This window comes from Lepeophtheirus salmonis, chromosome 1 (assembly GCF_016086655.4).
Source record: "Lepeophtheirus salmonis chromosome 1, UVic_Lsal_1.4, whole genome shotgun sequence".
In the NCBI taxonomy this organism is placed as follows: Eukaryota; Metazoa; Arthropoda; class Copepoda; order Siphonostomatoida; family Caligidae; genus Lepeophtheirus; species Lepeophtheirus salmonis.
Window position 1 is genome coordinate 741,408 of NC_052131.2, and position 23,390 is coordinate 764,797.

The 23,390-nt window shown below is 29.1% G+C and overlaps 1 protein-coding gene and 1 pseudogene across 2 annotated transcripts in view; both read right to left on the reverse strand.

The window, feature by feature from the left end:
* LOC121132310 (uncharacterized) overlaps positions 1-23,390 on the reverse strand; it is an 81,234-nt gene that overhangs the window by 46,611 nt on the left and 11,233 nt on the right. Inside the window, exons 1-2 of one of the 2 annotated variants that reach the window (XM_040727705.1) lie at positions 7,320-7,521; positions 3,198-3,639 (exon numbers count right to left, since the gene is read on the reverse strand). In XM_040727705.1, the coding sequence (XP_040583639.1) occupies positions 3,198-3,234 (37 nt within the window). In that variant the 5' untranslated portion in view covers positions 3,235-3,639; positions 7,320-7,521. Of the gene's footprint in view, positions 1-3,197; positions 3,640-7,319; positions 7,522-23,390 lie in introns of those variants that run through there. The other variant, XM_040727697.2, reaches the window with a different exon arrangement.
* LOC121123391 (uncharacterized) lies at positions 19,420-20,628 on the reverse strand (annotated as a pseudogene).

Sequence of the window (23,390 nt, forward strand, 5' to 3'; positions counted from 1 at the left end):
TTCCTTCTTAATAGATACTTTTCATTTCAACAACCAAAAGAGATGTACAAAAATATTGCGGTTATTTACGCATCCATAGATTTTTATCTAGGATTTATTGGAATGGCTTCTATGTATAGAAAGGGTTAAATATTTGTACGTGGCTTATGAACTCCATAGAAAATAAATCAATTACATATTATGTAGTGATAATGTATCAAGGGTATTACTATGTGTTTATACCAAGTACTTAAATGACCATAAAAAGTTTCCTTAACATATTAAAAAAGTATATTCTATATATGTACATTTCTTGCTTTTTTAGATAAAAATATTCCCAAGATACATTTCTTTATGAACCAAAATTTTACAAATTTTTGAAATTAAGAACATATATATTTAGAGCTTTGATTGGTGAGATGGAATTTCACTAATTAGGTGTCAATATAAATTGTATTATTAAAATTCATCTATCTGTCCATCTAGGAAGTCAAAATCAATATATATATTATTGAATATTGACTACATAGTGGGGTTCATTACGATAAACCACGGACTAATTTATTTTTCTTCAATGAAAGAATATATATTTTTGGATGACATGTTTTTTTTTAGAAAAATCAATAAAGTAGCCTGGGTTTTTAGTCGTTTTGTCCACTAGGATCTCAAAGATTAATTTGAAGAAAAGGCCAATTAATCGCTTATAAAAATTTCAACACCCCTAAATAATCTACATCAGTCAAAAAAATCAATATGGAGTGAGTTCTATAAGAAAAAAGATGTAAAAATCTTTGGGATTTGAAAGTGTTAAATAAAAACCAAAAAATTCCTGCTAATTAAACTATATGCTGTACGTCAATATAAAGACAATCTTGAACAAAAGTGAAGAACACTTCATACACCACATATTTTATAGATATATTTGAGCTAATTATATGCTCTATATTCAAATTTGTGGCATGATTTATGATATCTTTCAAGGTTAAATATAGTTTAAAACCTTTATTTGACTTAATAGGCTTATATTATTCCCGATATGACTCCTTTTAAATAAAATTTTCAATTTATCATTATTTTATTGTGAATATCAATTTTAGATACTTTAAGTACAACTTTCGGCACACTTAAAGAGATAATGAGAATAATTTGTACATAGAAATTGACGATTATGTGTCAAAGACTAGAAATTTAATTCAAATTCAATTTTGAGAAAAATCATTCTAGTTAACTTTTGTGTTGACAGGCTCTATTTGAAACATAGTTTTCCATTCACAATCTTTTTTAAATATTGACGTCAGAGAAGAGTTGTAAAGGGTGGAGTGGTTAGTTTAAGACAGGGATCCTCTACTTTTTTTTTTTAGAGATGTATCATAGATGTAAAATATTTACCTAACGCAAATACACGCTTACCAGCAGAAATTTTTTTTAGCTTCATTGACAAGGGACATCTGCAAGATTATATTTTGGAGGGGGCTTGATTAGTGGGTTTTTTTGTTTTTAAATAAAATAAATACAAGAATTATTATTATTTTTTTTTAATTTCAAAAATCTATAGTTATTCACCAAAAATTTAATTTTTTGGAAAAAAAATTTCAAAAATCCATGTCTATTCTCAAAAAGTTCAAATCTACAGCTGTTCACAAAAAATAATTTTTTTGGAAAAAAAATTCAATTATAAAATTTTTTGGGAAAAAATTTCAATAGTAAATTCTTAGAAAAAAAACTTTGAATATAAAATTTTTTGAGGAAAAATTTAAAAATCAATATTTATTCACAGAAAATTAAATTAATTTTTTTTATTTGAAATTAACATTAAATTTTCTAGTAAAAAAAACCAAAATTCTTTAATTCGACGGGTCTACAGCCCCTCTAGCCCACCTCTTGCGGACACCTCTTAGTTATACACTACTATAAAATAATTTTCAAACTATAAAGTACCCCCTAGAGTGCCTCCAAGTGCCCTAAGGGGTTTGCGTACCTTCATTAAGAACCACTGGTTTAAAGAAAGGTCTCTGAAAAACTATGTATGTATTTAGCCAAAGGATGGGGAAGTCAATATATTTTTTTCTTAGATTGCCATACGTTTCATATTTTATACTTTTATACGTTGGCAACCTGCAAGACGTAAGTGTTCTATTTAATTATTCCTTCGAATTTTGAAAACTCAAAAATATTTACAAGCTTATATAATAATCTCTGTAAGCTGTTACCAACATAGACCTTTTTTTTTTTTTTACGTCCACGAGGGGTTTGATAATCTTTACGTATCTAAAGGCATCTATGATGTGTGCTTATGTAATACGTGTAAATACTATATACTATGTATTTTTTTACACTTTCCATATTATAATTTTCAATTCTTGTTCATCTCTCCCTTTTTAAAATCAAGAGGTTTTGTGATTTCCCTGTGTATTGTTTGTAAGAGGGAAAATGCAGTAATAAACTCAATTTTAAAAGCATGAACCATTTTTTTTTTTTGTTAAACAAGAAGCATTTTAAATCACATAAGTTTTTAAACAAGAAGAGTTGTTGAGGTTTGAAGATTATAATATGCAAAGTTCTTTGAAATATCAATCATTGTGTGACCCACCTTAAGCATGATAAAACAAATTATTTAATCTAAAAAAAATAAAATTGACAACATGTATCTCTGGGCCCCTTGATGCTGTAAAAATAGAGTTAAACAAACACTGCCTATATCACTTCTTGTTCATTGAACACAAAAAAAGATATACCGGGGTGTGCAAAAGTTTTTTGAGACAATAAAACTCGACGTATACTGCAAATATTAGATTCTTTATCACTTTTACAGTGAGCTCATGGTCTCCATTTTTTGTTTACCTTCAATTCCTAATATTACTGTTTATTATCATGTCACAAGAACAACACCCAGCCTCCCTCACCCAAATGTTTAGACCCTAAAGGACTCTGTCAATGAGCAGTTGGATGCCATGTGAGATACCTACATCAAAATCACCAACAGCTCATTCTTCCACCGCCTACATAGAAGCCGAGAATTATATTTATACAATTGTTTTAGAAATTATATGGTCACAAAAGTATTGATCATTGTTTAATTCGTTCATTTTAGCCTCAAAACTTTTGGACGACCCGGTACATAAATAAAGATATATTGAAAAAGAAGCTGTGACGGAAAAAAAATTGTTTTGTTATGATGTTAGGTGCCAAGAAATGAACTATAAATTATATAAACGTACCTATATTTTCACGTCTCAAATCTTTTTGCTTTTCCATCCGTGATCCAAGATTTAAAATTGAAGATGATTTTGTTCATATATATATTTTTTTTTTTCGATTTCTATTTTTTCTGTTTAATGTTTAATAGATAGTTTATGAAGTACATATTAAAATTATATAATGGGCATCATTGATGACGACGAAAGGATTGGTGAGGGAGTGGCCAGGTTCCTCTTTTTGAACTCTTCATACTCTTCATCCGACATGAACAACTCCGGGTAATTTTCTCGATCAAAGAGTATGATTTTAACTACAGTGACAATGATGGCAAGGACTGTGATAAGAATAATAACAAGACAAACTCCTAAATCATCTCTATTACTTTGACTTAGTCCTGAGGCTTTATTATCTACTCGACCACTCACTGAAGATTCTCCTTTCTCGGCATCAGAGTCCGTCATGCTGAAAAGGAAAGATAATTTGTGTTGTTTTAAAAAATGAATTGAAGACATTTCAATATTTAATATCATGATATTAGTACATATGTAACATTTATGGCAATATGACGTCAAATCTTTTATTACCTGTGTAATATTAGTAACTTATAAATACCTCATGTCTTAAAATGTGCATTGTACATGTATGACAATCAAAAATATATATATCTAATAGAGATGGGACGCTATTGTATCGAACTGTATCATCTAACTCTTACCTCACTAATTCAAATATATACATTTTATTTCAGATATCGATTCATCCAATTCGGGTTGTGAACTGAATGGTTGAGTTTGAATTACCTCTTGTTACCCTCTGAATTACTACAAACCGATTTCGGATCTTTTTCTTTTTGGAGGAAGAACGGTTCTGAGATACTTATAAAAGGAACAACGTGCAGAGTGAAATAATATTTTTGACAACTAGTCCTATTGTGACAACAATAGTTGTCTATAAACAGAAAATGTATTTTTTTGCCGGAAAAATTTGAGACTTGTTTATTCCATGGCTATAAGTTATTAGTTCTTATATATTTTAAATTTCCTTTTTAGTAGGTAACGATACAGAATGATATATTACTAAGTGTTAAGAAAAGCAGATAGAGTTGGTTTGTGCGAGGGATATTGGAGTCCTTTGCCTCAGCCCGTCACTTGATTATAAAAAAATTTAAATATAATTTGAACTATATTTGCTAAAAAAAAAGAAGATGATTTGAAAAAAATAAACATAGAAAGAGCATAAAAAAAGAGGACTTGAAATAAAATTAACATTTTTGAAAATAAAATAAAAGGACGCCACACAAGTATTTCTGCCCTAGGCCCCACTCATGGTTAAACCAGCCAGGACAGCACATACCCCTTTGTCAAAAAAGAAATCTTTATTTTCTAATTCCTAATTAAATTATCATTCGATAATTTAATTTAATTTTTTATTCTGTTATTAGTTTGTTTTGACAGATAAAAAGACGGTTTATCCGTGTAAAAATAGTTATTTTTTTACAAAATACTAAATTTTGAAGAATGGAACATAATAATTGTTTTCTTATACCCACTCGTTTGTAAATAAAACTACAAAGAGTGGCGCTGTCTAGCGGGAAAATAGTACAACTCTCTGAATGATAACATTATTTTATATATAAAAATTATGTTACTTATATAGGGACTGCTAAATTAATATGTTGCGATTCCAGACTACGTTCTGTCAAGCTACCTTACGGATGATAGTTTTTTCCCCGTTTGGTCTTGCTCTATAAATTATGAAGTACACCAAAAAAACGTTAACTTTTGTATCGGTTATAAACAAACTAATAATAAAAACGTTGTAGAATTGTGTATTTACATATATAGCAAAACAATAAATTTTATAATCAAAGGATAATTGAATTCGAAATTACAAAATAAACGGGTTCTTATAAATTACACCTTTCACATTTTTCCTTTATTTTTAAGACTACCAATTAGAAAATCAAATATGAATATCTACCGTTAGTCCCAAACTGCGGCCCTTGACGTTACTCAGACGTTGCGGACCCTTTCAGTCCTATAAGGCTATAAAGTTGACGTCAAAGTATATTAACATCTACAGAACAAATCCTTTTATTCAATCAAATGTTCAATATATTATATTAATAAGAATTAATCAAGCACATAGTTGATATTTTGCCAATACCTTATATATATGTATAAAGTATATTCTACTTGTTACAAAACAGTTATTACAGTTCATAAAATATGTATATTATTCTTTATAAATGTATGTAACATTCATTTACACAACCTCTCCATAGCTCCATAAAATATTAAATATTCAAAAAACTAATGTCCACCTTTTGCCATTTATAATAGTAGTGAAGGTTATTTACAAACATTTTTTGACCTTGTATATTAATCATACAATTACATATTGTATGTATTCGAATAATAGCTATATAAATATTGATATGAGATTGAAAATTGTCATGAGACGTTGCTCTCCTGTTTCTCTTGAAGCTTTAAGGATATTATTATATTGATAAAGTTCTAAATAAATTTATAGGTATATATGATCTTAAAGTCCCCGTGTTGTTGATAAGTACATGTATAACATCAAAATAATAATTAGAGTTGGAGAAATTATGAGGTGCCAGTTTGGTTAAAAAATACAAAAAATAGCTTGGTAACTGACAATATGAATAATGTTTGGGCAGCTTAACTGTTTTATTAGATTAGCTGCTAGCAGCTATGAGACGAAGGAAAAACACAAAAATACCAATTTGTATCCTTCAAGGACTCCGATTTTGATCCTCAATTCTACTCCAAGTCCAACAAGGGATTACACTTATAACCCCACAACAAATCATCAGTCTTTCATGAACACAGCTAAAAAATGAAGGATAACAGCTGGGCAATTAAAAAAACTTTGTTCAAGTTGCAACTACAAAAAGTCTCGCCTAATATCATATTTTTTACAACTCTAATAATAATTTCAAAATTATTTAAGAGAATCAATACTCAATGGCTTTAATTCAATTCCCTTTTTCATTTTATAAGTATTATACTAATATAGAAAAATAACCTAAAAGTAGCCTTAAGTTGGTCAAAAAAAAGCAGAAGAAAAGAGAATAGGCGTTCCATGTATATTTCCATGTAATGGAAAATATTACTACAAACATATATAGTCACATATTTATAGTTAGCGTGTGCTATATCATTACATGCTAATTTAAAGCTTTTGGAATAAATCCATAGCTTTTTAATTGAACACTTAGATTGAAATATGAACATAGTTCATATTGAAAAAAAAAAAAAAAAAAAATCAAATATTGTCACAGTTCATGATGGGGGGTCAAATCTGTCTTTCAAACTCTCATGTCTAATATTTATATATATATATATGAACGGACATATTAAAAAATTAGGCAACATAGTAGTCATTAATTATGTTTAAAGATGATTCTATTTTAATATCGATTTCAACTAAAGTCATGAAAATAAAGTTTTTACTATTTTACATAGTAGTGTTAACTGTGCTGTTTTTGGGTTAATATATTCCCCCTCCCCCCCTACACATATAGCTCTTTTATTTGTTAAAAAAACTAAAAAAAATTACATCATTTTTGGGAAGATGCAAGATGCCTAAAAACGGGTAATTGTAACCAAAAGTTGTATTATTTTCAAATTGTTAATGAACAAATTTAGGAACCATAAATATTTGTAAAATGGCACCACTAGTGAAACAACGCTTTTACTCCATTGAAATAGCTTATAATATGCCATTTATGACCTGAGAGGTATTAAACTTATCAAAAATTATGTTTTGTAGTGTTTTCTAACAGAAAATGTACACGATTTCAATGGGTTTATTTTTTTTGTGTTTTTTAAATAAACAGTTTAAATTCAGAAGTGAATAATTATTAGCCATCTTTTTGAACCAAAAAGTAAAATGACTTAGAAGCTGTTATATAACTATCCTTCCACTAATGAGTCTAAAAAAACACTTAATATCTATACTAATTACATAATATATAAATTATGTTTTTAAACTAGATGTATTTGAGATTAATTTATATGATGATATTTATTTGTTTTAAAACTACTATAATGTATTTTGAAGGAAAAAAAATCTAAATAAATATGGTCAAAAAGTTTTACTTAGTGCATAAATACCTTTCAAATAAGATCAAAGGACGGTACTTTGATTCCCGTTCAATATCTTCCATTTTTGGGAGGATAATTTAGGATCAAGAACTGAGACAGATGAACATAGAACAACTGCTGCGCGATCGATTATTTTTGCAAAAGTGAACAAAAGTGTTATTTAAAAAAACAATTCTATAGGTAGGTACAAGTATCTCGCTATGAAAGCAATGATGCTTTTTCATTGATGTATGCTTTAAAAACGGCTTTTTACATACGTTGAACAACATAATATAACAAACATATTAACATACATAAAGTGTGTTCATAATCAGTGTTTTAAAAAAGTTTCTGAAGCCACCACAATTTTAATTATATATTCATATATTGTACACAAGTATTAATGCTGTAATTTTTGTCTATTGGATAAAAACTAGTAAAATATAAGTACTCTGTAACACATTATAAAGTTCAAACTGCTACCTTTATATTTTAAAAGATATGATCGATTAAGTCTCGTTCTACCGATTGGTCGATTAAAATCTGAACACTTTAAATTTCAACAATTTATTAATTATAGAATTTCAACAATTTATTAATTATAGAATTTCAACAATTTATTAATTATAGAATTTCAACAAAATTAATACTATAAATAGATGTGTGCCTTAGCTCTCTTTATCATTAATGTAGCCGTCCTTAGGGGCAATGATGGGTTCCAAATGTTGGCGGAAGTTTTGGCTATAGTGCTCTGCCATAGCATCCAATGTTGGCTGTGACTTTGAGGGTCTCAGTGATTGGATGACGGACACTGCAGGGCTTCTCCTCGAGATGAACCCAAAAAGAGTAGTCAAGGGTGTTGACACCAGGGCTGGAGGGAACCCGGAAGTTTCAAAAAAAGAGTTCAAAACAACTCAACAGAGTCTTGTAACGGAGAAACCCGGGTTTATTTTATTACTGGTGCCAAAAGTGGCATATCCACCCTCACAAAGCCCTTTCTATCCACTTTTTTCGATAGCTCTCTGGACAGTTTGGCGTGAAGCCCCAAGACCCCTTGCATGGGTTCTCATGGAGTTGAAGGGATTGACCTGTGCTCTTCTATTTAACTCCTCCGGGTACAGTTTGGCATTTTTTAATGAGCATTTCTTCCTTTCTAACGTTTTTCCTTGCTGACGGCGTAGACGGTTTTCCTGGAGATGCCCAACTGATTGGAGTGCATCAATGGAGATCCGTCGTTCCCACTCAAGTGTCATTTTCTTTACTTGTACGTAAGCTACAGAGCTCAGATTTTTTTTTTTTTTTTTGTAACTAATTGGTTATTCTTTAATATATCGAAATATGAATTAATTTCAATTACTTCATCTTCATTAATTATTGAATTAGTAAGAGTTCAAATTTCAATGGACCACCCGGTAATCGAATAATGTATTTTAAGACATGAAAATTGCCACTTTTACAATTTGTTTATATTAGTACATACATTACAACTGGTACACAATAAATACATATACAAAATAAATCTATTTTGTATAAGTAATTTTAGGATGGCGTTGACAACTAGAGGGGAAGAGCCTACCCACCCCAAATGATAAAAGCAAGCAACGCACCTGTTCATAATTATTATACAATATATTAATTTGATTACACTAATGTTAAATTCTTTTATTCTTACTAAATGTGTAGGGGGAGATTAACAAACCAAGTGACTACTTAGAGAGGAGGGAGACCCGGTCTAAAAATCCATCTAATCTTGTCAAAGAACTACAAGACCTCATGAATTACATTTGAATATGACTCGACAAATATTTCAATTTTCTCCGTATCCAAAAACGTTTTGCAACATTTATAAAAAAATCTATTTATGGTAGTGATACAAAATGATGATTGGTATAATAATTCTAAAGAGATTTACATTAAATTATAGTACATTTTTTTACAGGTATGATGTTCAATTATTGTAATTGTTCAATTGCTACTCTTCTGGCGTACAAAAATAATATATCTCAACACAAAATTTGCTATGAAATAAATATGGGCCGGTTAACTGGAGATTGAATAAAAATACGTTTTATTGAGAAAAGAAACTTTTCCCTAAGCCATACTACTAATATCTAAATCTGAAATCTAATTTTTTAAATTGTCCGAAACACTTTTGGGCACAATTCTTACCTGACATCATACCTTTGATTACAGCATATGGGTGTGTATTTGGAGCCAGGTCTTCTGCTAAAACTTACACCAAATTTGAGTGTCCTTAAGGAACGAATAACTAAGGAATGGACCAAACTGAAGCCACGCTATAAATTAATGTATTTTCGTTACTTCAGGATGGCTGCAGCGAATTAGTCAAAGGACGTCATTATGTGTTATCAAAATTAAACAAATGGAAATTTAGAAATGCATATGTTAATACGTTAATTTATGCCATGAAGGCTTTTTTTATATGGAAAGTTGACACTTTGAGCAAGCCAAATTCAATTAACACATTAAGTAAGAAAACTTAGAATAAAATTACCTTTTACACAATAAATTATATTATAATAATTATGAACACACTTTGTCATATTAGTTACAAATGGGATATAATAACTTGTATATGCAAAATATACAATTGAACCCTTTCTTGCATAAATTTGCACGGATTTTTCTATCAGTGGTGCATCGAATTAAAAAAATCTTTAAAAAGAAAATGAGAAAATCCGTTTTTTTTTCTTACTTCATTTATAGAGGTTGTAACTTTATTATCTTGACTTCATTCAAATCAATCCTTATTGCTAATTGCGCGGGATAATATGATTTTCTATGACGTCATTTCCATTTGACGTATATAAATAGCTCTCTGATCGATTTTGATGTTATTTTGAATCAAGATGTCAAGGCAAGAGGTTTAACAAAAAAGGTAAATTGATTTTTTGTAACGCAGAAATTTTAAAATGGGAAATTTATCGAATCGGTTACGTCAATAAAACTTTTTTTATGCCAATTATGGAAGAGATCACAGAAATGGGACTACAAATAAGTAATGATCAAGCATAAAGAACGTGCCAGGGTCCTTAAGGTCATTTCCAGCTATAGGAAAAAAAATGCCTCCCTATTTTCCCTGTAAATGGCCCGAACGTAAACACAGGTGGTTATATCTGGGTGTTCATGCCATACCAGTGGCCAAAGTCAAAACTTCTAGGACATATTGAACTAGTCCTCATACTCTCCCGAACTCAATCTCCTGTATCTTTATTTTTAGGGCAAAATGGAAAGGAAGATTAAGACATCCTTTCGTCCAAACGTCAATGCCCTTAATTCGCTATGTCGGAAAAATGGTACGAAATTCCCCCGGATCAAATCGCGATAGCATTTTGAAGCTTCCAACCCCGTATCAAAAAGTGCCTCATTATTTTGCTTGACTAATTATATATCAGGTATATTTATAAATACATTCAATATCCTAATTAATTAAGTAATTATCGCCATTGTTAAAATATTAAAGAAAAAGAAACGATAATGAAATTGCATCCTGCACTGTACATACAGCCCGATATTTTTTATCTCAAATTTGAGGGGTGAATCAAGATACCCACTAATTTTAACTATGGTTTAGAAACTTTATTTGATTTAATATAATGGCCTTTCAAATAAATTGTATCATTTTTTGATTATTTTATTCTGATCATCAATTATTGCTTTTTTAAGTGAAGTTTTTGAGTGCTCAACGTGCTAATAAGAATAAATTGACGAGAACTCGTCAAAAAATACAAAAGTAATCCATTATAAATTGCTTTTGTGCTGACGCTCACATATATGAATACGTCAATTTATATCTAGAAGGTCTAGAAGGGATATTAGATACAAATTTGAAGTTTTGAGTAAAACAAATTTAATTAATTCGTATATTAGAAATACAAAAAAAAATGACCTTTTCCCAATGAATTTATAAATTGATATGTATTAATTACAGACACACTTTATGCAGAGAATACACGTGGCTTAAAGCATATGTGATTCCTAAATCTATTCAATGGAGTACAATGTTAGGGGTGAAAATCTGAACACATGAGTTATGAGAGCGGTGACTAATAAACCGTCAATTTATGACGTGAAGGTTACTATTTATTAATAATAGGAAAGTGAAAAGTTAAACATTTTTAGGCATGCAAAATTGTACAAAAAGTAGCAAAAAAAAAGACCACGTGATCATTATTTGTACAATGTATTGGTCGTGGCGACGTTTTTTCTTGTGTCCACTAGGAGCGTTGAATGTTATTAGGAATATGAAAATAGTTTAATTTCGACATATCTATGAACAGATATGACACAATATAAACTATGCATATTGCTCCTTGCTTGCTAAAGGCTGGTTACCACATCTATCAAGATTTTTTTATTATACGTGTATAAGTAGAAACGGATCATTAGACTATATATTTTGAAGGACTTTCCATACTATAATCTTCAAACCTCAACAATTCATCTTATAAAAATCGAGAGGTTGGGTAATTTAAAGTGAAACTTGTTTGGAGGAGAGATAATGCCACAAAAAAATAAATTTTGAAAGCATATGAGTAACTAAAGTGCTTTAAAAAAAAAAATTTTTTTTGCCATTTTTTCTCCTCCAAACAAGGTTCATTTTAAATCATCAAACCTCTTGTTCTTAATAACATGAATTGTTGAGGTTTAAAGATTATTGTATGGAAATTCCTTCAAAATACATAGCCTATTGCATCCGTTCCAAACTTATACACGTATTTTTAAAACCCCCGATAGATGTGGTAACTCGCCTTAATACATTTTAATTTTCGAAACAGGGAGAAATAATTAATAAAAACACTCATATCTTGCAGATTAACAACCACAGATAAAAACAATATGATAATGGAAGAGTTTTTTTGTAGTTGTTACCTGAATAATATTTTTATATAATTTTCGATAGCTGTTATCATTTGTATTCGTGAAAAGAGAACATATAAGCATGAAATAACACCTAGTACCTTGAAGACGAGAAGTAAGACTGATAATTCGTTAAGGAGCGTTCAGTGTAAGCCCTCGTTGTACTCGGAGTAGAATTGAGGATCAACGTAGGAGGCCTATCTAAACTAATGAAACATCATGAACAACTAAGCTGCTCTTACCCAAAAAATATTTTTCAAACTGCCAATTTGACCACATTCATTTTTATTTCTTTTTTAGCATACTGGCAGATCATGTTATTTTCAACCATGTTGACAACATCTGTATACTTTTTAAAAAAGATACGCTCACTAAGATTTTGACCACTTTTGCATAGTTAGATGTTACTATATAACTATGTAGATACGAACTCTTTTAACTGAACTAAAAAGGTAAACTCTGTAAATGAAAGAAAAAGTTGTATACAGCATAAGGGGAAATGATGTAAGCTGTGCTATAGTAAAAAGCTTTAGTGCAAGGATATAATTATACAATTTGCTGGTACAGACTATAACTGTATATTCAATATATAATAATATAACAATTTGTACAAATGAATTGGACAATCTTTTCCTTGTACACCTAAAAATGGGCACATTTTCACATCTCTAGTTATCGGATACAAAACTGACATGTATAATTATAGTATTTACATGTGGCATAGGATAAAATGATGCATAATACATCCATTATTGTAATGAAGGGATTCTAGATGCAAAGTTGAAAGACATTATTTTAATATACATATTTATTTCAAAGAATAAAAAAGTTCAATTTCCTTGTCAAATCGGAATATTGTGCTTGAATATTTATTTGCTTAGAATAATGTTGTTTGGTATACTGGAGTACTGATGCATTTAAAATGGTACTCTACAAAATTGATACTATTACTCATCAAAAAAAAATTCTTGGATTGAAATTATGTCTTCCTATTTAATTTGACTCCTGCCTCGAGGAAAATGGAAATTACTTGAATGGTCCAAAAATTTAGTTTTTGTAGTATTGAGAGCTCAATATTTTACGATTATGTCCTATTAATAAATTTGAATAGCTGAATAAAAATATTTTTCATATAACAAATTTTAAATAGATTTTAATTGATTAATTTTTTTAAATTCTTTTTTTTTTTTTTTTCATTATGAAGTTGCAAATCTTCACTCTAGGATAAACTACAGTTTTTCTCATTGTGATAAAAAAAGTTATAAAGAATTTATTAGACCTTCAATAAAAGGGTCAGTTTTTATTTTCTCCGATTAAGAAAAAGATAGATACCTAATTCCTTTTCGTGAAATTTTGATCATACTAGGGAAACTGAAAATGTGATAGGTTTTTGGAAGTGACCTCATAAAACCTCATGTGGCTTTTAGACCCGATTTGACCGTATTCTTGATGTGTTTTTTTATTATTATTTTAGTGTAAAATAACAATAAATCATATTGATGTTGGAAAAAAATATTTTTCAAACTATTGGATTATATATAATATCATAATGTTTCTCAGGGTAAAGCGTACTTGAAGCACCATTTTGCAATTAAAGTTTTGTTCTTAAATGACATCAACTTCCATCCTCATCAAAGTTTTACTTTTTATAAAAAATAATACAAATTTCACCTAGTCTAATTTCCCACGATAAACAAAAGCACCAGTGGGAGCTATTGTTAGTACTTGTAAATTCCCCTGAAAGTCACTTATATTTTATATTTCTATGAGTTAAAAGAGTACAGAAAAAATATCGAAATACCCATTCCTATTTTAGTAATTAAACGTGTTGAAAAATATGGTATTAGTGTTGTAACAAGATTATTTTAATAATATGTACACAGAAATAATTCTTTATATATATTATTTTGAGAAATAAGGCAGAAAAATCCAAATGATTTCATTTCAACTATAATGTTTGTTTTGTTTTTTTGTCTAACTAAGCTATAACTTTCTTGGAGATGTGATGAGTAAACAATAATTCTCAAACAAATTAAGAAAAGGATGTCCATATATTTTTTTACATCGTATATACAAATACTTGTTATTTCTGTGATAACTTGATAAACTCATTAATGTTAAAATAGTTTAAAACTACACTTTTTAAACGATACTTTATTTTGCCCTAATATGGTTTTTTTTTAAATAAAATATATCAATTTCTAATCATTTCATTGTGACCATAAATTTTTAGTACTTTAAAAATAATTAGCGGCACCTTTCATGGGTAAATAAAATAATTTATTGATATAAAGACATTTATATCAAGGAACTATATTTATCATATAATTAAACATGTTTATTTTTACTCAGTTTACGAATCGTAATATGCAAAGAATGTTATTTAACGGAGGGATATGAAAAAAGAATAAATTTTACGCTAGCATTAAAAAAACACAAAAAACTATAATATAAAATAATGGCTTTTTTATTTGTAAGACTACAAGATAAGGTGTATATGATAAAAGTTGTACAAAATATGAGTTAAATGAAAGCAAGGCCTAGGGAAACCTTCTTAGAATCATTTTATAAGTTAGACAATGACAAACATTTTTGTTTAAGCATTTCTGAAAATGAAAAATGAGATTCTTTACATTATTGGCCCCATTTTATTATACTTTTGACTACCCATAGTTTGTGTTGCTTACTACTTCTTTGTGTATGTTTTTATTTTTTGTTTTCTTTATTTTTCATATTCCTCAATCATAAATAACGTTCGGCTAATATTTTATCCTTTTTTCTTATTTGTTAGATGATAGATGTTGGGGGTTTCTTATAATATATAAGATTTTTTAGAGATGAAAACAGTCGGCTTTGTTAAATATAAGTAGTAGCATTTATGATTTTCTTTCTTCTTTTTTTTTTTGGCTCGATCAGAATAAAATTGTATATATTAATAGACACCATAACCACATGATGAAACATTTCTCTTAAATAACATTGTATTTCTACCACTAAGAGCTACTTAAATTGTTGAAAAGTAGAGATGAAAATCCATTTGTAATTACACCAAAACAACAAGATAAAAGTTGTTTATCTCGAACTACAAATTAATTTAGAATCTTAATTTTAGATCCAGGTAGTTATCATTCGTATTTTTTTTTATAAATCAGTTATCAGTGCTTGAACTGAGTTCTATTCTGGTGTTCCTTTTTCAAATTGACTTGTGTTATTAATTAATAAATTAACTTGAACTAGACATGAGTTTGTAATGACTGATTCCTGGTAGTTTTGGCTCTTTTTGAAAAATTATTCGGATAATTTGCATCATTTTTCGGTATTCAGCTCCAGAATCGATACAAATCATATTCTTATCAATGTTCTGAGTTCAATTTCGAGGTTCCCTTTAAAGATTGACTAGGACTGAACTTGAGATTGTCTATTATGACTCATAACTCGTCTTAGAAGCATAGCACTGCCCCACAGCTCGATACGGTTCCTTTTTTTTAAATATAATTGTTACCCCTTTTTCGATTTCAGATCCAAATATATATCAGATATTTTGAGTCAAAAACTACGTTTTTGAACCGCTATTTTTGTCTTTTTACGGTTATTGTGGTTTACATAGAACCAGGACAAGTTTTCGGTCCTGCTATATACCCAAGATTCATAGCCATCTCGAACCTAGGAGTCTCTGGTATCTACTTACAATGTAGTAAAGGTGGGGAAAAGTCCATATACTACAAGTCCAAGTCGAGTCTCAAGTCATTACTCACAAGTTCAAGTCTCTGAAAATTTTCATCCAGTCCAGTTTAATAACTCAGATTCATTTTTTACTTATTTCATGTATATTATTAAAATATTATATTAATTTTTCTTGAGTAAGTTTAAAATAACTTTTGAATCACAAGTCTTAGTTTTATAATAATACGTTTCTTTTCTTTTATTTATTAAAATGAACCAAAATCGGGAGCTACTGCCGTTTTTGGAAGTCAAAATAAGTCTGACTGATAAAATAACTTAAATCTTCACTGTGAATCAAAAAAATATATATTAGCATTTAGCTTCACTGTATATCACAGCCTAATTATGTATTAAAATATGTTATTACATCGTCATAAATTATTTTTTACAAAGTGTAGGCACTTTTTTGCAAATTATCTCATATTTCTTCAAACTTGAAAGCCATTTGATGAAGTCTTGCCTTTGATTGCCTTCAATAATGATACAATTTATGATGTAAGTGAAAACGCTCTATCATATTCAATCCAGTAGTTACTTTGTGTACTTGGATTGTAGGCATAAAAGGATAAAAGGTCCTATAAATAAAATAATCTCAAAAATAATATCACTAATATTGACGATATGGTGATCCCTCCGCGATTTGGTTGTTGACTAATGATAAAAATCGTGTGTATTTTGGTCATGTTAATAAAACCAAATATTAATATTTTAAGCCTAAAAATTTGGAAAATGTTAATAGAGCAGCTTCAATATCATGACGTTTCATTAGACCAGCTATAATCAGCTGTGACAAGGGAGGAAGGGAAGAAGGAAATAAACAAGAACATTGACAAGAGTTATCCTGATATTAATTTTCAATTCGACTCTGAGTTCAATCTTTGTATTTTATGTGCACACGCGAATGTTCAATGAGGTTTTGAATAAAATTGAATGTATTTGAAAAGTCAGTTCACTATTTAGGGGTTACACAATTATGACAACAGCTGAGAAAAAGACAATCCATTCTTTATCTTACCAATTCCAAAAAAAAGGCCACTTAAAAAATACACACGATTTACATCACTAATTATTGATATTATTTTCTTTGACAACAGGTAATTCGTTACACTTTTTCTCATGGACCATTTCATAAACTCTTATATAATATCCACATTAAACTTGTCCATTTTTTTCTAGAGATGTTGACCTCACATAAGCCTAAAATATACATTCTCGTAATATTTAATCACTGACAATTTTTTAACGATTTAAAAAGAAAATTTAGAGGTACCACAACGGCTTTGAAGTTTTAAAAATTGAGGTTTTTTCAAAAATGGTGTCTTCTTCTTCAATTATCTTCAAAACACTGGTAGATATTAATTTTTTATTGTTTTTATAACTATTTTTAAATCAGTAAGTTATCTTTAAAAAAACCGAACAATTATTTTTTTCTTAAATTATTATCTTCGATTGAAAATGGGAATAGGAGTTACAGGAAACAAAATAGAGCTATTATTTTCAACACACTTTATCAATGTTTTGTTTATTTTTTTTTTTGTCAATGATCATTTTTTAACAAAATGTATATGAGAGCTCAAAATTTCTAATAAAAGTTAGAAACAGGCCAGTCTAATGTACATAATTTAATAATATAAAAACATATTGTTATGCAATTTGGGGGGTTCAAATTAGTCTTTATTACTTAATTGAAGTTCATCAATTTGCTATAAAAAATGTGCAAAAAAAAAAAGAGGGGGAAATCCCTTAATTCTACATAATACATACTGCAGAATTGGTTATTCATGCTTGAAATCTGTACAATATATATGAATAAACGTGTTTATATTCAAGATCTCTATAAACAAATTGTAGGCAGGGGGGGGGGCCCTAAATCAGTTCCAACACTTGTTGATTTTAGCTCAATTACCCCATACTGGTTAACACAAACTAAGCAATTTGTAACATGTAAGCATGTTTTCTATTATTTAAATCTTTGTAAAATTACATAAATATCATTGGATACGATGGCTCCGTTATCTTTATAATATTTAATCTATAAATTTTCTTATACAAGTTAGAACTTATTTCCTAATTAATAGAAAATATTATGTTTCTAGGAGGAGTCATAGATGCTCAGGGAAGTGTGTAATGTATTCGTGATTCCTTCCCCCTTGTTCTCTTCTCTTATTTTCTTGTATATATATGTATATGTGTGTGTGTAAAGTACAGTCTTTTACCTCGTTTTAAGTGTAAATAGCCGTGTATTTTATGTATGTATTAGAGTAGGTTTTTGTTTAACTAATAATATAGATGTTCCTATAAACAAACCTTTGAATTATTTCTCCACACCTTTCCTCACTTCTCTCGGTCGTCCTGTCTCTCCTCAACCTCGTCAAGACACAACAAAGTGGCTGATAATCTGTGAGCTCGGCGTCTGAACCATAATTAAACAACTACTTCCTCATCGCGTAAAAGAAGAGTGCCTATATAATGCCTATACATTAGTAAACTCAACATGAGAAAGAATTATAATTCTTACAATTTTACGGCATTTATATTCAGCAAAAGAGTTAGTTTTACTTCCTGAATGAGCTGAGCAACATCGAGCAAACCTAAACTAGCATTTAAATAAAAGAAATTGAAAATTAACAAGATAACCCTAACAATTTAAAGAAAGTTTGGGAAGTAAGGATCTTAGCTCTCATGATTGTTCTTTAAAGTAGTGAGTACAAGAAATAAATACTCTCTAGTAGCAATGATATACAAGGCAGGAGTTACAATCATCCTCAATTATACTCCGAGTACATCAAGGAATAATTCCACAACTAATCCAAGGAAGTTACTCTTTGCCTTTCAAACACGAGTGAATATTGTATACTTATTGTTCTCTCAAAAAGGAATAGTTTTGACAGCTTCCGTTAATAAATGAATCCTTTTAGACAATAACTAAAAAAAGTGGGCATTTTTCAAATTTCATATTTTTTTAACCACCCCCAATATCCATGTTTTTCGTTGGTCTCCCCTACACAACATAATATTTATAGTGGCCGTCTATGTAGATGTAGTGTTTCTTTAGAAAAACGCACACACTTAGACTGAAGACTCATTAAAACAAATTAAATTAAATTAATAGACTAATAGAAGAAACTACAGCTCGGTCTTTGTCATACAGAATACAACTCATATGTAGTCACTTGCTCTACTCATTTATGGTGAACATGTCATTATAGAGATTAGTATGTATACAAATTTGTGGGTCTTCTTCTTCTTTCCTTATATGTCTCACTAATTGAATTAATATAAAGAGGGGGGATTTTGTTGTTGTCGTGTCTTTCGACTAGAGTTGCTTTTATAGTTTTTTATATATACATATACTACATAAGAACATACATATAGTCAAAGTGGGTATCTCCCCCCCTCCTCCTCTTCCCAAGTTTCTAATGAACACTGAATGAATAATAAACACAAAACCACATAAATTTCTATAATGATGTAAAAAAAAACTTCATATTTTTCCATAAGAAGAAAATGATGAAGATTATCAGGCACTTTTTTTAATCTGAAAAAATGATCCTTCAGTAAGAAAACTTATTATTTCATGAAAATGATTTTAATACGAGGTCTACAATTAAGGGTTTCGCTTTACGTCAAGATGTCTTTTTAATGGACCTAAACAACCATTACTGCTGCAATTACCTGACAATTAAATTTTTTAATGTCAAATTGGTCAAAAATAAAAAGGTTTTTTTTTTGCCAAAAAATGAATGTATTTTGTCAAAATTTTGGTTTTTTGGTCACAAAATTTTGGTTTTTTGTGAGAAAGTGACTTGTTGTAAATATTTTTTAGTGCGTCAACATAAAAACAGGCCTGAATCAAAAATCAATAAAAAGAGAAAATATCAATTTATTTTCCTACTTTATATGTACACACCCCGCTTTTGCTTAAAAAATTAGAATATATTTACCATAAAAATTAAAATATCTAAACAATTATATTCACATATTCTTATAAAAAACAGTAGGTCTAGGTTAAAAATTGTTCTAAAAATGATTTACAAGAGTTGAAGTAAAATGTTACTTAGTCGACTTTTTGGATTTATTTTGTTTTCCATTAAATTCTTGAATTTTCTTCTTCATTTGGTCACTATTGTCACATCCCTTCTCACAATTGTCATCATTGCTACGGGCCTTAAGTTTCTTTCCATTTTTGGCAACACCTGGTTTTTTCTAGTTCCTTTTGGGCTTAGGCACCTTCGTCAACTCTTCGTCTGCTTCTTCCTCTTCTTCGACCTCACCTTCACTCCCTCCTTCCACACTAGCTCCTTCATCTTCTTGTTCCTCTCGTCCGTTTCCAAACTCAAGAAACTGACTTCCTACTAAACGAATTTTACAGATCTATTGAAACTTAGACCTACTGTGCATTGGGAGATTGAACTCGACTTCATCATAACAAGGGGGCATTTGATTTCCTCATATTCTAACCCGTCGTTTCTAACTCAATTGTATTGAATTCATACTCTTTTTTGGCCTTTGAGCTGAGAAATGCATTTTTGATGCGAAGTATATCCTTGAAAATACCCAAGAATTATATTTATAGTTGGGAGTCTTTATTGGGTTTAAAATACTTATATTGTCCCCGATATGGACATTTAATCAAAATCCATAGATTTTGATTATTTTACCTGCAATTTGCGACACCTCTAAAGAACAATTTGTTAATAGAATGTAAACTACATGGTATTTTTACAACAATCATTTCAACTAGCTTTTTTGTTAACAAATTTCAGTCAGGGGGCTGTTGAAGTTAACATTTTGGTTACTTAACCCCCAAAAGGCAGCCATCAACCATCCTGAGGTCACATAAAACTACTAACAAGAGCTCGTACCCCCCCCCCTTCCACCTCCACCATGTTCCAAATGAACACTGAAATAATAAACATACAAATTTGTCTATTGTAACAAAAATGTATTTTTTTCCATAAGCATTTTGCCAAATTTTTTAGTACTCCTCTACCCCTAATATCAATAGTTCTAGAAGGACTAAGCTTCAACGATGTATGTATAATCAGGGGTATCTGCAGGGGGAGGTCTGGAGGGCTTTAGCCCCCAAATTAAGGAGTTTTAATATAATTGTCTCTGAATAGCTATGGATTTTTGAAATTTTTCCTAGAAAAATGTAATACTTGAATTTTTTATTGCAAAAAAGTTAATATTAGAAAAAAAAATTCAAAAAAAATTCAGTTTTTTCTGAACAGCTCCATGTTTTTTTTCAAAAATTTCCACCAAATGTAACTTTTTGAAAATAAGTATAGATTTTTCTCAGAAAAATTTTTCAAAAAAGTTAATATTAGAAAAAAACAAAAAATGTAATACTTATGATTTCCACAAAATGTAACTTTTTAAAAATAAGTATAGATTTTAGAAATTTTTCAAAAAAATGATAATATTGCAAAAAAGTTAATATTAGAAAAAAAATTTCAAAAAAAATTAAGTTTTTTCTGAACAGCTCTATGTTTTTTTATTAATTTCCACAAAATGTAACTTTTTAAAAATAAGTATAAATTTTAGAAATTTTTCTCATGAAAATTTAATAATTAAAGTTTTTTCAAAAAATTTTATTTTTGAAATTTAATTTTAGAATTTTTTTCAAAAAATTTAATTTTTTGTAAACAGCTCTAGATTTTGAAATTTTTTTCTCAAAAAATTTAATTTCTGGAGAATAGGTATGTATTTTTGAATTTTTTTTTTCCAAAAAAATTTATCTTTCGTGAATAGCTATGGATTTAAAATTCATAAAATTTAAGAACTACAATTCATGTCCAAAAAAATGTAATTTTAGAAAAAAAAATTCTAAACATCAATCTTTATTAATGCCACTACTACTCTGAATTAAATACAAATAATACATTTATATAATCATATGTTAATATATATTATTATTGATAGTAATCAACTGTTGGTAATGTTTTAATAAATACTGCCTCTGTAAACTGTAGACTCGTGTGACATTGTTTATGTATTCCATCTTAAGGGTGTAGCAATCAAATTTTATAAGAACAAAAACACTTTATTTTTTATTAATATGGAGGAAAAATGTAAACTATTATTACGCAGTTGGATGCAAAATAAAAGGTTTTTAAACCTTTACAATCAATCTGAAAAAGAAGGATTTTGTGTTTTCATGAGAGAAAGAGTTAACTCTAATCATTCGAAGACTATTTTGAAGGAGAACAGTGGAGCTATCCTTACTTATTGAATTAGCTACAAGCAGTTAAGAGAGGGCGAAAATAAACGCAAATCCGAATACTTATCTAGGAGGCACTTAGGCAGCAATTAATCCGTTGTCACCGAATACTTATCTAGGAGACACTTAGGCAGCAATTAATCCGTTGTCAATACTCAATTCTACTCTGATTCTAAGTGAGACTTACACTTAGAACCTGTGATGCATAATATATGTCCGATCGTGTACGCAGAAAACTATCCTGGGGAAAATTGCCCGTGGAAGATTTCCTTGGAGGAAAATGTTTTATTATGGATACTCTAACTTTTCCATAAAGAAAAACTAAAAAGTAATTTAAAATTGAGTGTACCATTACAAATTAAAGAAAGAAATGAATTAGTAGTGGTTTTGAACAATCCCACACTACCGCCCGGGCCAATCCGAGGGCGTAAGATATTCAACTATATTTTAAGAGGCTCTAAGTTATTTATTCCCCCCCTCCCCTTTTCCTTACCAATTTCGTAGAAGATTGGATTGAATTTAAAAATTGCATGGAAAATGTACATATATCAATAATATTACCCAACAAATCATCAGCACTACTCTCTTAGATTAATGGGAATACCTACACTTTCTATTTAGACATTCTCTCCTCAGTTATTTAAAAATGATGAAAATAGCTTGAGAAATTAAAAAAAAACATCGTTAAGATTGAGAACATCACACAATTTTGCACGCTAGAAAATGTTTATAATTAATAAGTCTATGCTTATGTTGAATAATAAACTAATACATTTAACGCTAGATTTTTCTTCTTGTGAATGTTTAATAATGAAATTTCCATTAAAAGTAATTATTTGTTTATGCGATGCAAAAAAAAAAAAAGATGTCTTGAGAAAGATTAATATTTTTTTTAAACGCTCGTCAGTTGAATCTTTAAAATAAAATATACATATATATATATATTTTTTTTTTAAATTACTTGATTTTATTTTGACTCGTGTGATATTTTTTACTAAGGTATTAACAAGTTTTTTAAGTTGTGTGTTTATTTTACAAATTTATCAAAATAATGAGAATTATCAAGGAAGATTATCTAAATTTATTTTTCCTTCTTTTAATTTATGAAATATTTTATATATGACATAAAAGTGGGAAAAAAGAATCAAAGAACGCCTAGAGAATGTAACAACTCCTTAGATGATATTGAGTCAAAATATGTACATATATATGTTAATCATTTGATTTAACGAATGATGTGACATTTACAAAATGACAGACAGACGCTCTACACG